This window comes from Rhipicephalus microplus, chromosome 1 (assembly GCF_043290135.1).
Source record: "Rhipicephalus microplus isolate Deutch F79 chromosome 1, USDA_Rmic, whole genome shotgun sequence".
NCBI classification, from domain to species: Eukaryota; Metazoa; Arthropoda; class Arachnida; order Ixodida; family Ixodidae; genus Rhipicephalus; species Rhipicephalus microplus.
In genome coordinates, this window is record NC_134700.1 from 74,484,667 (window position 1) to 74,500,668 (window position 16,002).

The 16,002-nt window shown below is 44.2% G+C and overlaps 2 protein-coding genes across 2 annotated transcripts in view; one reads left to right on the plus strand and one right to left on the minus strand.

Annotated features, from left to right (window-relative positions):
* Window positions 1-788: 788 nt before the first annotated feature.
* Window positions 789-3,452, minus strand: LOC119178378 (uncharacterized). The gene is made up of 2 exons (XM_037429582.2): window positions 3,286-3,452; window positions 789-2,407 (listed from the first exon to the last, which is right to left on the minus strand). Exons 1-2 carry the CDS (start codon window positions 3,450-3,452, stop codon window positions 1,630-1,632), a joined length of 945 nt encoding a protein of 314 aa, XP_037285479.1. The 3' UTR covers window positions 789-1,629.
* Window positions 3,453-9,389: 5,937 nt separating this feature from the next.
* The window catches only part of LOC119178701 (small ubiquitin-related modifier), a 33,375-nt gene continuing 26,762 nt past the window's right edge, over window positions 9,390-16,002 (plus strand). The window contains exons 1-2 of the mRNA XM_037429932.2: window positions 9,390-9,638; window positions 9,719-9,772. Of these exons, the coding sequence (XP_037285829.1) occupies window positions 9,621-9,638; window positions 9,719-9,772 (72 nt within the window). The 5' untranslated portion in view covers window positions 9,390-9,620. The remainder of the gene's footprint in view (window positions 9,639-9,718; window positions 9,773-16,002) is intronic.

Below are 16,002 nucleotides of genomic sequence, written 5' to 3' on the forward strand. Positions count from 1 at the left end.
CGGGCATGGCGGGAGATGGCGGCAACGGCGAAAGTGACATCACATGAACACTATGAATTATGCTAACTATAGTCCAAATGAAATGTTTCAATCTATATGTGCCAAATACAAACTTTACTGCACAATACTGAGGATATTTGGCTATGTATATCTTAACCACATTATAGACCTGTGGTACTTAAGGCAGAGGAACATACAGGCAAGAAGTTGCCAATGCAGGTCCAACCATATTGTCAGTAGAAGAAAAGTGGTGCGTTTTTCTCAGTTTCATTTAAAGTGCAATTGGCTCTTTTAGAAAAGAAAAAAAAGAAAACGCCTCAAGTGTTGCGCACTTGAAAACGTCACTAGGGTCGTGACCACAGAGCAACAATAGCATAGAGAAATAAAAAAAAGGTTAAGAGCGGACACTCCCATAGACCCCAGCGGCCCAATCGACCCTAGCACACCTGGTGGTTGGTGAGAGCAAGTGGCGTGCGCTTCCTGTTTCGGTTTCACTGGCGCAAATTTTGAATTACTTTGCATAACCGACGTTTGGCTATGACGAAAGTTCATGATTTCAGACCACTATTTATCGCCCAAATAGATAGTTCTTGTAGGTCATTTTGATTTAGCGATTCCCTGTTTTGTTTTGTGGTTCGTGCGAATCGGTCGTGACGCAATTTTTATTTTGATTAAGTTATAATAAAAAGACATGCAGGTAATGATAATTCACTACGGTTTTATTCATCGCGCTTGTGTTTTTCTTTTGGAACAAGTGATCAATGTATATATCAGTCAAAGAGACAGAGTATCCGCAATGTTTTATTCAAAGGCAAGGTAGAGTCCGAGAATATAAAAAGCACAATATGACAAAGGTAGACAACAAATGCATCTCACCTTACAAATAAATTGTAACAAATATTGTAACAAATAGAGAGAGAACACAGGCAACGCACACATCGCTAGAGTTGGCAGAAGCCGCAAAGCTGGTGAAGTATGACACACCGGGCCAGTGGGTAAGTAAGGATCTATGGCAAAAACACAGCGCACAATGCTGATGAAGAAGTGACTTATACACAGCAATGAAGTCGCGAATCACGCCTGGGGTTAACCGAAATAATGCATAGAAAAAAAGAGCGCACAGAAACCACACAACACAATATAGCAGAAAGGCAAAGGTGCAGTGTGCTGGCTGTGCTTAAGAACAGCTAGCCCAAAATGAAAAAAAGCAGACTTGATGCCTGCTTGTCCTCAGAAAGGTAGGGATTTGCAGCTTGCTCACTACGTGAAAGAAACTTTACGCTACAACACTGGCAGGTCTTGTGGCTCTTCTTATGCGTCGCCTTCATCAAAAACTTAAGATCCCAAGTGATTTGCGTGTGGGTGTTGCTGTGACGCTTGCAAGCTAAAATAGATTGTAGCCATCACTTATCCAGAATTGTGGACCTTAATAGGCAATATGCGAAATTAACAGCGCCATCTAGTGAACCTAGCAGGTACCATATCCGCCATTTTTATGCTGGCGAGGCTTGACCACTACGCGCGGGCGACCATAAACTTCTGATGGCTTTTTCACACGCAACGCGCCTTTGTCTGTCTGGCAGGGCGGATGCGGGAGAGAAATTTTATTGTCTACGGCCTCCTCTTAGCTCACCACAACACCTTTGGGTGACTGGGCTTTTCGGACAGCACTCCGCCTGCGACGGAAAATGCGAGCCGGACTCCGGCTTCGTGCACGTGGGAAAATGCGACGGATGGGCAGTTAGCGAAGGAGTTACGTCGTCTGCCATCCGTTCGCGCCAGAGGCGTTGGCAACGCTTTGAATACGGCGGCGGGGACGCGCCCACGATCCAGACAGTGACGCGTGCTCTGACACGGGTCTTTATAAAACGGTGCTTTATTATGAAAGTGTCGTTTAGAAACGCAGCGGAGGATGCAATGAGCGGTCGGTGTAACTTCGAGTGGGGTATACTTAGTAGTCGAGAAGACGCGCTCCAGCCAGTCGAGTAGTGTCACTTCGCCTGGTGAACTCGCTTTGTGTTCAGTGTAGGCGGACCGTGGGTGTTTAATGCAAGCGAATAAGGGTGACATTGACATGTCCATGCCACCCTCACGTGGACTCCGCCAGTCCATGTTCTGCATGGCCATGGGATTGATGCCTTGTCGTCGGGGGTGCCTCCATTGCTGTGGCAACTCTGTGCATGAAAGCTCTGGTGGTGCCTCTTTGAAGCCCTTCTGCTTCAGCAGAAGAAGGACGCGCCGAGCCACAAGAATGTGGCTGCACGCACCACCACTCCCAGCGGGGCGCTCACAAGTAGAATCAGCCACTGCTCCACTGTCAGTTTTCAAAGCCAAGCAGACTTTGTACGGCCGGCCACTCTTCTTCTGGCTTCGGTAGCACGTGGCACGTGCATAGACAATTCCGAGACTGTAAGAACAACAACAAAAAAAAGAACTTTGTAAGCTGCACACAGTCAAGCTTGCCATCTTTTTACCGAGTGCCATATCACAAGTACGAATAAAGCTGTCGTGGCACTGGCCAAGACAGCTTTATGCAAAGCAACACGATTATGCAACTTACTCTCCACAAAGCACTGACTATGTCATTCGGGAATATCCCTGCGCAGCTTACGTTACAGTGCAAAAGTACAAAACCTGCATGAAGTGCTTCGATGTGAACAACCTCTTGTGCAACATCAGAAACACTGGTTTTTATTCACGAGTTGGAAAACCACATGCCAATAAAAATCTCCGAACCAACGTGCACCCAATGAATCAGGTTTTTAAGAAGTCTCCCTGTTAACTTACATTGGCGCTTGTGGTGGATCAGTTCCGTTCTTTCTAGCTGTCCTTGTAGACCCGTTTAGTCTAAATGTTTAGTGAACAAACTAGCGTACGTCATTTTTCATACAAAGCAGCATGCGCACTCGTAAAGGCAGCACATTAATATTAGACCAGTATTGCATATGTGCGGACGTGAAATTTGTTTGCGCAAAAAACTGTTTTCATAGTACGAGCCATGTCTTTCGAGGCATGCACGCTGAACCACCGGAACAGCTGCGAAGTTCCTATGCGACCACGTCGGCTGATTGGACATGCTAAAAATAAACGCTAAAACATAGCCTCCTCTTGCAAAACCATAATGACAAGTTATCCATGCACGCGAGCACGTGCAGTGAAAGAAACACGCAGTGACATGACCGACCTCGCCGAGAACACCCGCACGACATTAACATCGGCGGCACTATTTGTACGTTGCTCCAAAAGGACAAGCACTGCATGCTTTCAGAAACGTCGCTTACGTACCTTGTGTCACAGGCGTTGGTCACAACCGACAACGGCAAGGTGTACGCTTCCACGGCGAAGGCACAAGATTTGGTCTGCTGCTTGGATGACGTCGGAGCCTGGTTTATTAAGTCCGCTACAGTGTCATTCAATATATGTGGCGAAATTCCTAAACAGTTTGTCCACATCACATGTTCGGGCACTGGGAAACGTCTTGCTGAGGCTACCACAGTAGCTCAGCGCAGTGAAGTAAATAAATGTTCAGGCGTCGTACGGCCGTACTAGCGAACGCGTTGCCGTCGACCGCTCGCCCACATTAAAATGGCGGCGGGGTCAAAATGCACAGTGTTGCCAGAGCACAAAGCAATTTTGCATATGGTCCATTGGTGCTACGAGAGCGGTATTACAGGGCTAATAAATAGCAGAAGGAAACCACTTTGGCTCATTATTTTTCACAAAGGCTCTACATCGTACGTTATCACTCACAAGCTATATAAAAATAAAATGACAGCGTCCGCAGTCCCATCAAACGCTGCAAGTTTGGGTATTTTTTGAAAATTTTGATGGGCGAGATGAGAAGGTTGATGAGAAGCTAAAATACAAAAAGCGTGATAACGTGAACCGTGCCCACTTCATACTGTGTTCCTTACCCGCTCGAACACATTTCAACAAGCGGTTTTGTTATCGATATATTACTTGAGCTGGAGAGATAAAGCATACACAGTGACCAAGCGACCCACAGTAAAGTGTACAGTTCGCCCGCATTTGCTACAAAAATACAGACAGGATACCCAACATTCTTTTTAAGGTTATGCAAATCACTTCGAGCGAATACACAGTGTCCCTACTCCTCATAGCGGGTAACCAAAACCTTGTATGCAACGAAGGAGTGGTTAGTCGAGTTGAACTGAATATAAGCATATAAGACCATAATGAAGTCTGCTGTAACGAAGTAATAACAAAGCTATTGCAGGATTCAGCTCAACTCGAATACTTTAGTGTAAACCCGCCGCTAATTGCTAACCTTTGAACTTGTCAAGCTGTATGCCTGAGATTGAAGACTGGAACCTAACCCTATCTAAGTTTCGGTTCACAAAACGCACATGCCAACATAAACGAACCCGGCAAAACATTTTCAGAAACTTCGCGCGACACCCAGCAGAGCAGAAATGAAAATCGCCAACACTTGACAGATGGTGATACAAAACATCGCACACTTTCAGGTGATGTGCAGTGGCCTCAATTATGGCAAGAAAGTGAGATTCAAGTTGTTGTACGTATGCAAAAGCTGCTTCTGATGGCACAGTGAGATTCCCAAAAAGTTTGGTGGGGACGTGGTATGCTTTGAGCATTGTGAAATACTGGTGGGTACCCTTAAGCGTCTCACTGTCGTCTTTCAGTAACTGTGGGCAACTGCAACCGTCACATGCATTCCGAAGGAAGTGTTTGATGAGAAAACCAGCTACATAATATGCAGCGGAGTCATCGATAATATGGGAGTGAATGTTGGTCGCAAGTTCAGAGAGATCGTCTAGAGCGGGAAAGTCGTCAGGCTGTGGCTGTGCACCACACTCCTCATTATCCACAAGAGACACACTGGTTAGGGAGAATGGCGAGAGCTGCTCCTTAAGGAGGTCATATTCATCATCCTCGACATTTCCGTATTCTGACAGCTTGAAGAGTTTTCTTATGCAGATGTGCTTCAGGCCACAAATAAATTGTGCTACATTGGGGTTGGTGTTGCAACCCTGTTTTTGCCTAATGCGGCCAAATATGTTCTCCAGAGGATCCTGTTGAAGCCTGCGTGTTAACAGGTATTCAAAATTGTAATTTTTGGAGAGGTCGTCCCATAGTTGACAAATTGCCTGAATTGTAATTTGCCAACCTACGATGGTTTGTGGTTGACGTCTGCCAACAAACTGCCATGATGCAATCCAGGGAAGCTGGCCTCGGAGGGAGTCAATCAGCTCTGAATAATTTTTCATGATTGCATGCCGCAGCTTTTGCGAAGTTCTTTTTTTACTCGAGCTGTTCAAGGCATCGAAAATCCTGTCCATACGATCACAAAATTGAGCTGTAGTGATGGCCGAGGCAGGCAGCACCTTCGCATACACCATTGCCGTGATAGCAATCGAAACTGATGCACTGAGGACCTGAGTTGCTTTGCTGACCTTCATATTAGAAAAAGGTTTCTGATGAACCTGCCGTTCAGTGAACTTTGGAGCCAATCCCAACCGCAACTCATGTGAGGATTGGTAAAGGCTTACAATGTGCGACCAGTTAACGATGTCATCCCCAATGTATAACTTGTGAGCTTGGACATTATTGCGCGTTGTTTTAATTAAAAGCGGAACATCGAAAATGTAATATACCCGCTCACCATTAACTTCAAAAAAAGGCTTTGCTACAGTCACTCTTAGTTGGTTAGCGAGACTTACATTTGAACTGCCCTGGTCACAAATGACTGCTTTCACTGCAATATTAATGCTCCTAAGCTCCAAAATGAGTGACACCAGCAAGTTATGCATAACAGATGATGGTATTGATGTGTGCCCTATAGTAAAAGCAACCGGTTGAACCCACTTTCTCGAAACGCCAACAAGAAGAAAAACCAGTGCTCGATCAGCGATGGTTGAAGTGCGATGAGTGCCATCATCTGTAAAACCCTGGACAACGTCTCTTGCAGCATCATAGTACAAATTCTTTTTGAGTGCTATTTCGTCGAAAACTAAAGCGCCCACTCGGTCCCGTTCATTCCAAGCTTGAGTATTTGTTGCAATGAAAGAAAGGATTCCTGGAATTATGCCTGGAGTCATCTTTACATTAGCTAGCCACCTCCTTAATGAACGCCGGGAGGGCAAAGAAAAATATGGAGCCAGAAATCGGTATGCTCGCGGACCTCGGAAGTTTAAGTGAAGAGCAAATTTCTTGAACCACACGGGAAACCGCTTGCCCTTGCATTTGGGCCTCAAGCGAACATGTGCAGAAAGAAGTTTAAAAACCTCCTCGGTGACGTGCGGTCGGATAACTTCAAGGGCCTTTGAAGTCGATGACGGTGCTTGGTGAGGCTGTCTCCGCAGTCTTTTGATAGTTTTCCGCTGTGCTGCTACTTTGGCTTGCAGATGTTTAATGGTTTGCTTGTACTTCATTGATGGAGACATTGTCGCTGGCACACAGGAACGCACTGCAATAAACAAAAAAATGGATGTAAAAGCGAAGAACAACTAATCCCATACGAGCACTTTCCTCGCTCTTTCAGACCCAAGGTGCACAACTTTCTGTGGTGCAAAGTTTTCGATTCCACTACCTAAAAACAAACCATTCACAATGTTGACAATGCACAAAAAAATGAAAATCACTGAGAGCCCACTCTTACATTTTGTAAGTGCACACGTAGTGTCCTTTTGAGGATAGTTTCCTCAGAATGTCCTAAACATAAAATAGCACATTAAAAACAGCTGCAATAAAAGCATAGTCACCATTTTCTCTAGGGCACTCAGGCGTGGAGCTGTTGGCGGAGACGTCTTCTGGAGGGTCTTGTGAAGCTTGTTCAGTGCCTCGGAAAGTGCTGTCGGAACAATCTTGCGAGCGGCCTGCGGAAGTCTCTATATCAATCCACTCTGGTGTTGAAGTGAACATACAACTTACCGGTCACACAAGTTCCGTTTGTGACAGCTGAACGACTGGTTAAGGTTTTCTCCGGCAAGACGAAGTCAGCAGAAATTCTTTCACCAGCTAGAAGGGAGCTGCCATCTGCAGAGGTTTGGTCAACAGTCAATTTGGGTAAAAAAAAAAAAGAAATCGCGACACTGAACGCACCCTGTTCATCGGGGCACCTCAATGTGTGGGAGCCGCTTTTTGAAGCCTCTACCGCAGGTCCTGAAGAAATGAAATTACGACAATGTGTCAGTAAGAGGCTTAAAATTACACAAACTGAAGCTCATCCGCACCTTGCAGTGCAGCTTCTGCAGCCATGTCACAGTCACTACTTGAAGCGACGCTCAGAGAACCTGCATATATGTGCAGTTGGTACAAGTTACAAAGCTTGTAGCATGGGGAAACTTAAACAGCTCTTTCAAACGCATAAATTGGTCGAACGTGGAAGAAAAGAGAAGGCACCAACTAGAAAACAAGTAATTTGTGATTTTTGGAATTATCAACAATGCCAGCTTTCACTGATGAAAGGTATACGTACATGTGCACTCAGGCTTGAAGATAATGTGAAATAGCCCTTTAAAGTCTTTCAAAACAAGTTGCGCAGGTCAAGAGCATCAAAAAACGACAGAAATGTAAAGCTGCTGTTAGGAAGGTAATAGCCCACAATTCACAAATTTTAAGACTTTCCAAGAGTTACTTCTATAGTGAGGTTTTTCCATCGGCTACAAAGATCTTCACGGTTAACTGTCGCCACTGATTCAATACAAGTGGCTGCTATTGCACATATTTGAGTTTCAGTCAATCACTTACATGGTGCAGCTGGTTGCACACTGGGAACAGCCATTCTTGTAAGCCTTGTGTGCCCAGGGTCCATGAAACTTTGAGCAGTAAAAAATAGTCGCTACAAACCCTGTACGTTGCGTACAATAGGCTGGCCGGCTTACTAAGGAGATCATCGCGTCCAGCATACTGCATCCATGCTTTCATCCTGCATTGGCAATGAACTATCAGCTGAAAGGGGAAGTGCTTGAATAGTGATTTTTTATTGTTACCCTCACTGAGCAAGTACGAACAGTAAGCCTAAAGACATGCAAACCATACAAAAGCTTTAACACACCTGCCGTCCCGTGGTATGCGGAAGAAACTCGTCCCAGGCTTCTTGTGGGTTCTGCCATTGTTGAAGCTACACGATACACAGCAGTAGCTGCCGTAGCTTGGACCGCCGGACGGCATCGCATCAGCGCGGTCTGAAAATGTTAGTAAGTGGATGCTTCGCTGTCAAATTACGAAAAAGATGTGCACGTCATAAGTGTACCAGCAAACCCCTTTAATGATTAGCTAATCGATGCACAATACAAAACCAGTGATACATCTCCGACCCATAAAACTGACTTACAAAGATAGACGTCAAGACCACGTACAAAGATCTTCAGAAGTTTCCAGGCCGCTATCCCTTGTAATGCAATGGTATCGCGGCCTGGGAACTTTAGAACACCTTCGCGCGTACGCAGTATCAGCAGTAAATTGGGAAGAAAAATTGTAGTTGAAATTTGTGCGGTAAAATTATATTGGAAACGTCAAAAAAAATTGTGGGCAGCTTGCACTAGTGGCACAAGGATAGCGAAGAAACGAAGATGATGGCCACTTGGCTAGTCCAGATTTACCTCCGGCACACCAAGAATTATTCGTGTTCCGTGCCTTCGGGAAACGCGTTGTGAAGCTTGCGAGGCCCAGCGAACGCTTCTCAATATTTTGCACCGAGCCTATGACCTAGCTGCCCAGCTATGCTCAGCGCACAGACGCTCGCGTCCGTGGCAGACGCAGCACGCGTCGCCTTTGCTATACTGCATACGTTGCACAATGTTCCCGTCTAGCCGCCGCATAGAGCCGCAAACTTTCTTTTTAGCGAACCTCCCCGTCCTTACAAGCTTCAGAAAAAGGTTACAACTGCGTGAATGAGACGCCACGTAAGAAACAAACTCGCACACACGAAGCGCAACGTGTGTGTGTGCATCTTTCTATGATTGTTGCATATAGTGTCTTATTCGCGCAGGTGTAACCGTTTTCTGAAAAAATGACCCAACAAGCCCAACAACATGTCATTCAACAAGCTTCGCTTGAAAACGTGCCTCACCTGTTATCTCACGCACGAAAACGCCGACGCAGCCGACGTTGACGAAAGCGACGAAAGCTTCTCGCTGTCAGTCATGCATGGGCTTGTCGCTGGGTGGGTGGTGTTTATGACAGTACGGCTGAAGAAAAATAATCGCGTAAAGTGTGTTGAATAAATTGTTTTTATGTATAAAAAACATACCTAATTTGGGCGTATAATTATTATTTTCTAAAAACAATTCTGTTGCATTGATTATAACTGTTTTTTTTTTTGCGCTTGCGCTCTTTGACGTTTGGTGAGAGCACTAGTTCGTTACGTCGTCTTGACGCACTTCCTAAAGCCAGGTTTCGCGGAGTGTCCTCTCTTGTCTTTTCCTTTCTCTATGACAATAGTTCTATGACGTCACACCGAACCATTACCGAAGTTTGCCCGCCATTCTCCACCGCGAGATCTGTGCAGTACCCGCCGCAGTGTGTCTGTTCGCGGATCGGGGGCGGCCGTTTGGAGTGTGTATCCGTTTTCTCAACCCGACGGCTGGCAGTAAAGCTGCTTCGACATCAGCGACAGCGCCGACGCTTTAAGCACAATGTCCGACGCAAACCAGGTGAGGTAGAACAAGAACACGGCCCCAAGTGGGGCGAAAGTCGTCGCGATTCTAAAGCCCGTCATACTTCCATTTGTCAGGACCCCAAGCCCGAAGGCGACTGCGAATACATCAAATTGAAGGTGGTAGGCCAGGTGAGTGGATTAAAAACTTCGTAGTGCGCAAGCTGACCTATAAGCCTAACTGCGCGTTGAATGACTCTCCGCGCGCAAAACGTGCCGCGCTCGATGTCGGAGCCTCGTGGTTGGTTAGTCATAAAAGCGCCCGTGGACACTTGTGCCGGCCGTCTACTACGGCGCAGACTGCATGAAATGGGCAGGAAAATTTCGAACCTAGCCGTTGCCCAGGTAGTCCCAGGCACATTGCTGATTAGTTCTCGGCTCCCTTGTCAGTTCTCCACCGTAACCGTTGAAAGGTTTCTCTCCACGAAAAGAAAGAACTTACGCACAGTCGAACTCAAGTCGCCGATGTCGCTCGGTGGAATTCGAATTTGTGCACATGCTTCTATTTATTATTTGCGAATGTTGTTAGCTCATTACAAAGCTTATACTGTCGTGTGTGTCGACACGTTCGTTCAAAAAAAAAAAGACAGGCGGCAAGAACGAAGTACAGGCGTAACAAGCCCCCCATAAGTAAATTCCTGCAGGTATAACACGTCTATCTGTTTAATTATGGAGATGGGCCGTTTCACTGGTCAACAACTTCACGAATAGACAAAGCTCAAGATTGCCGACATTTATTGTGATAAAATAATGTACTAGCACAGCTGATGTGGGCATAATTGCAACTAGGTGGAACCCAAATCATATTTTCTTGTTGCATGGTGGGCTCTCCTGAAATTCCCTGCCTCTTGGGAAACATAACTGACTTGTTGTAAACACTCGCCGAAATATATTTTGTTAATGAACACTCCGCTGTCATTAGAGGACGTCAGTCTTGCAGAATAAGCTGCGTCAACACTCAGTATCTGCATCCTTGAGCACGTCACCAAGAATGTACTGCTTAAATAATGCATTGGCATGTGTGACAGTTCGGTGTTGGGTAGATTCTTATTTACAGTAGCAGTGCATATTTAGTTTCTAGCTTTCTTCATCAGCGTGTAATATCAGTATGTTGTATCGCAAAAAAAAGCTAATGAAGTCATTCTTCAGTGGTAACGCACGTTGCCATGTGCCATTGATACAACCAAGAGTATTTCTTTAAATGGTCTTTGAGGACTGGTGTGCATTTTGAAGCCCCCCAATGGATCAGTAAGCATGATATATGCCTCTAATTAGGGGCATCATGCCGTCTTGCTAAATGAACTCAACGTCTCTCATCTTGGTGTATCAGGTCATTCTTGCTCGACCTCTTTTATGGCTCTTGCTTTAGCTGTGCTTGAGTGTTTCAGAATTGGAATGACGCACGTAGCACAATTGTTCATTTTGCTGTTGCTGTTAATGCCTTGCATGCGGGTTAGGTACAATGCTGTGTGGCGTTAGGTGCGACTTGTATACATTCAACTTGCGTAGCACTGTATTACATTCCAAATCGCTCCACACGTCTTTTTCCCTCTTACATGTATCTTGCACTTAGCGCTTAGTTCCAGTATATGGGTATGAGCATATGCAACCATAAGTTGGCAAAGTAATAGGAGATCATTTAAACTCGCTGGACTTTTTTCTTGACGAGACGAACTCAGGCTTGAACTCTCCAACGTATTACTAAGCCAAGCTCGCTCAGACTCACTGCTTCACCTTAGTCAGTAGACTAATGACTCCGTTATTGTAGACTTAGCCTTTTTAGTTTTGGTGTCAATTTTCTTTGACAATGATATTTCACATAGTCTGTACTCTATATGATAGGCCTTTATATCTTGTACCTTCAAATACTAGTTATCACATATTTCAATCCACTAAAGACATGATTACAAAAGTCGCACGAGATATTTTTTACAATGGCTTTCCCCGATAGAGTTTGGCGAAGAAAATCATTACACCTGCCAACGTTGCACCTCAGATCAACAAATATCTGGTGACACATTGTTGAGGAATCTGAGAAAATATTTGAGCATAAAATTAAGTTGATATAACACTGACAATAATGCTCGATATGAGTAGCTAAGATCGTAGGTCTGCAATTAAGGAAACATGTGGTTCGAAAAAGAAAGAAAAACCGTTGTGTTAATCTGTAGCCTGGTGTAATTAAAGTTTTGCTGCACATAAAAGCTTTTATGCTGATCTCAAATATGTAATTACATTTATAATAAGTTGCACAGTTTTTGTGCCATGACAAAGCGTAAAGTATACTTCGTTTTAAACAAACATTTTATGCAGTGAGCTTTTATGGTTCTGAGCTATTATAGGCTCATACTCTTCCAAAATAACTTAAAAAAAGTGCATACAAAAACATTTGAGCGGACAAGAAAAATTTCAGTGCTCGAATTTTTAGAATGCTCACCCCTTACTCCGTTATTTCAGAGCTTTGTCCGGACTGCCACAATCACAGTGATTTTAACCACATGCTCTTGATGAGCCCCTTTTTACAGGGAAAAAAATGATGAATTTTCCGAAAATAATTTTCATTTAATGCTCACAAGTCCGGTTCTCATACAACTCAAGGCTGTCCAGAATGCCCACGATGCGGCGATGAGGCTAGGCCTCCCCGTCCCTACGTGGAAGGGGTCCGCGATCCTACCCCTATAAAACGGGGGTGGAATCCTTCAGGACCCCAATAAAAGTTTTTCATCCATCCATTAGCCCATACTAATTGCTTACTTCAGGGTCGTATTAATTAGTGGTATCAAGTTGTGAAGGAGAGATGCTCGCACCCTTCACATGCTAAGGAATAAGTGTGTGAAATTTAATCCCCATCAGGCTATCAGAAGTACTAAAACATGTCTAAACTCAAGGTGTAAGCGAAATCTCATCTGTGTGGAAACGATGTTTTTTAAGATGGTTTCTTCGATCATGAGATCTGCCGCGGTGGAGCAGTGCTTATGGTGCTCGGCCGCCGACACGAAAGTCAGGGGTTGATCATGGCTGCGGTGGTCACAATTTAATGGAGCGGAATGGAGGAGGCCTGCGTACTCTGTGATGTCTGTGCATGTTAACAAACACCACATGGTCCGAATTTCCGGATCCCTCTACTAAGGCGTTTCTCATAATAATATTGTGGTTTTGGGACGTAAAGCCCCTGATAATGTGGTTTCTTCCATCATGAGAGCTTGCCAGTCATTGTTATTTTGAGCATGTTGCTTTAGAGACATGGACCTCGTCATGTGAAATGAAATGGCAAGCAGCCAGGGGACTTTATTTAGACAGTGAGCTCTTTTTAGTTTTTAATAGCCACCTTGTGCTCTTTTAAACTGATTTTAACATACTTTGAATTTAATTACAGTGTTCAGTTTTTTTGTCATGAAAGTAGAGAAGCTAAACTTGTGAAAGCAAATGAAAACGAAAATGATGTAATAAAGAAAAACGAATTTTTCGACTCGCATCTCTTATTATAGGTCGAGCTCCTCGTACTCACTCACCACATAAATGTTGGGCTGAAAGCTCACTCATACTTGCCAATATTTATCTCAACCAGACTTGCCTGGACTCTAACTCGCCAAAATATTCTCAGCCGAACTTGCGGGCCATTCAGTGTTTGAGTGAGTCGACTTGCGAGCTTGCCGACCTATAATTGCAACATGATGGTTTCTACAACAAAGCAATGATTTGAAGTTAGCAGTTCCTCTGCTTTGGACTATGCCTTATTCACTTTTTAGACTTCCTAGTCTACTCACTTTGACACTGCAGCAAGTGTTGGTTAACGTTTTTATGCTACAGCCTGTGAATGCTACTAGTAGCAGAGGCTCAAAATAATGTTGGATGTTTTGGTTCATCGATGTATTTCTACCCATTAAAGTCAAGGTCCATATCCAGAATTGTGAGAACATCTGTTAAGATTTCTTCTTTCAATAAGTTGCAATGTGAACAGCTTTCTTCTCATTAATATGCTTCTCTCACGCATGTCACTTCCTAGAATGTCGTTGCTCTAGCTAATACTACTGTTCTCAGTAGCAGCTGTAAACCTTCCAATTGTGGAAAGGAATGACTGAGTAAACAGACTTATCTTTGTTGGCTCGTGTGTTGAAGGGGTACTGACACAAAATTTCGCAGACGAGATAGCATGTGGGGTCGATTCCCGTGAACATTCGCATATCATCTGCAAAATATCTACAGCGAATATAGTGTGAAAGGTATTTCATAGATAATTTTGAAGCTTGCGTAAGCGCCTGACTCCATCATGCCATTGACATCCTCGAATGGGGACCCCCTACTACGCTCAGGTCACCACGCTGCAGTCAGTGAAATAAATTATGACATCGCCTATTTTTTTCTTTTGCCATGTTTATTCTCACAGTCTACACTTCTCCGTGGCTGGTCACGAGTGCGCGGTCGTGGCACATGCTTTTAAAGTTTTGTTTGGAGACACTGCAGTACAGTTTCCTAATCGAAAGTAATGCTTGATGCGGACCGTGCGGAAGTGTCACAGTCCTGGGTGCTGATGTGGTTGAGAACTGCACAAGCTAGGTGGCGACAGTTACACCCGGTGGCTTCTCGTTTTCGGAGTACTCTCAAACTGAAACTGGTCGATAATGAGGGGCCTATAATTAATTATCTGTCACGTGTTGTAGCAAGTGATGTGTCATGTTATGACTAACTAGCCCCAGCAACACATTGCAGCACAAAAACGTGAAGCCCAAGTTTTTGGGTCAGTACCTCTTTAAGTCGATAATGAGGGGCCTATAATTATCTGTCACGTGCTGTAGCAAGTGATGTGTCATGTTATGACTAACTAGCCCCCAGCAACACATTGCAGCACAAAAACGTGAAGCCCAAGTTTTTGGGTCAGTACCCCTTTAAGTCATCTGTAGCCTTCTTACTTGTGTGTAAAAAAAAAAGTGTTCAGGGGATGAGATGATGTCTTTTAAGCAATGAAACAATGTTTTCCAGTGTTACAGTGCATCCATTGGAAATACATGCCAGCTGACTGTTATGATCCGAAATATTGTAGAATTTTCTTCTGAAATCAAACTAGTTTTCAGTGTTTGTACAGTGTAACCGACCACCAACTGCTACCACACTAGTTCTGACACAGGCTGACGTACGTACAGCGAGAGTAGTGTCATTGAGATGGTTGAGAGATTGATGCCAGTAAGGTGAACTTCACTGCGATGAAGTGGCCAGAGAACTTGTGTCTATTATGGCTGCTTGCGACTCTTTCAACATTCGGTAGTTGGGTGCAATTTAAAGGGCCAGAAAAGAACCTTGGCATTAAACATTTGTGATAAAGAGATAACTCCATACTGTTACGATGCTGTTGCAAGAATTTTGCTGTCGTAATAAAGAGGAGGAGCTTAAAAAAGAAACCTGCGTTTTTTGCTCAACTACAATGTCTTTCTCCTCCACCGAGCGGAGTAGGTGTGGCCTATGACTATGCACACGCCTTGGCACTGTAACACAACATCAGCTGTTGCGCAAGGTTACGAACAATAGTGCATTTACCCTATTTTTCCGGCAGCGTAAGGTGTACGGCGGTAATGATATTCTTATCAGGCGTAGGGTGATTTCCCTCTTTAGCTCATGATCAATCAGTATAAAATATAGACGACTGGCACAAGATTTCTAAGTGTGACATTCCTAGATGAAGCAAAAAAAATAAATCATTCTTTGAATAAAATCGGAAAATTTTCAATACGCACATCACCAGCATAAAGCAAAGACCAAAGGTAATGCGTCCCACATTTCTGCGCGAGCATTGTTTTTTGCAGCAGATGTTTTTCTTTTTTTCCCTCCCCTATCAGCCGTCTATGATTTGATTGTTACGTGGGGAAGCTTTCGAATTCCGCAGTGGCAGTTGGTTTCAGTTATAAAGGTGAAAGTTTTAAATACTTCATTGAATGCAAAAACTAACCGGACAATGCGAGCAATGCAAAAAAAAAAATCAGTGCATGATTAGGCACCTCGTTACGTCAGCTTGACGTCGCATATTGCCAGAATTGGCAATGCCATCATGAAGTCATAGTGATGACATCACTAAGGTGACGTCAAATTATGTCATAACATTGCATTAATCATAACATGGTCATGGTGGACCGACTCCAGAGGTGTTAGGTGTAGAAAACTTGCAATGTCTTTGATCCAGGAGGCAGTGCAAAATTATGGAAGATACAGAAATATATCAGGGGGGGGGGGGGGAGATCATTACAGTCAATAGTTAGTTTTGTCAACTGTGAGTCGTATGTGTGTGGGAAGGGTGTTATCTCAACGCTCCTCCCATAAGACACTTTCTCTTCTCATCAGCAGTCTTTTGTGGTCCTTTGTCTCTTTTTGAA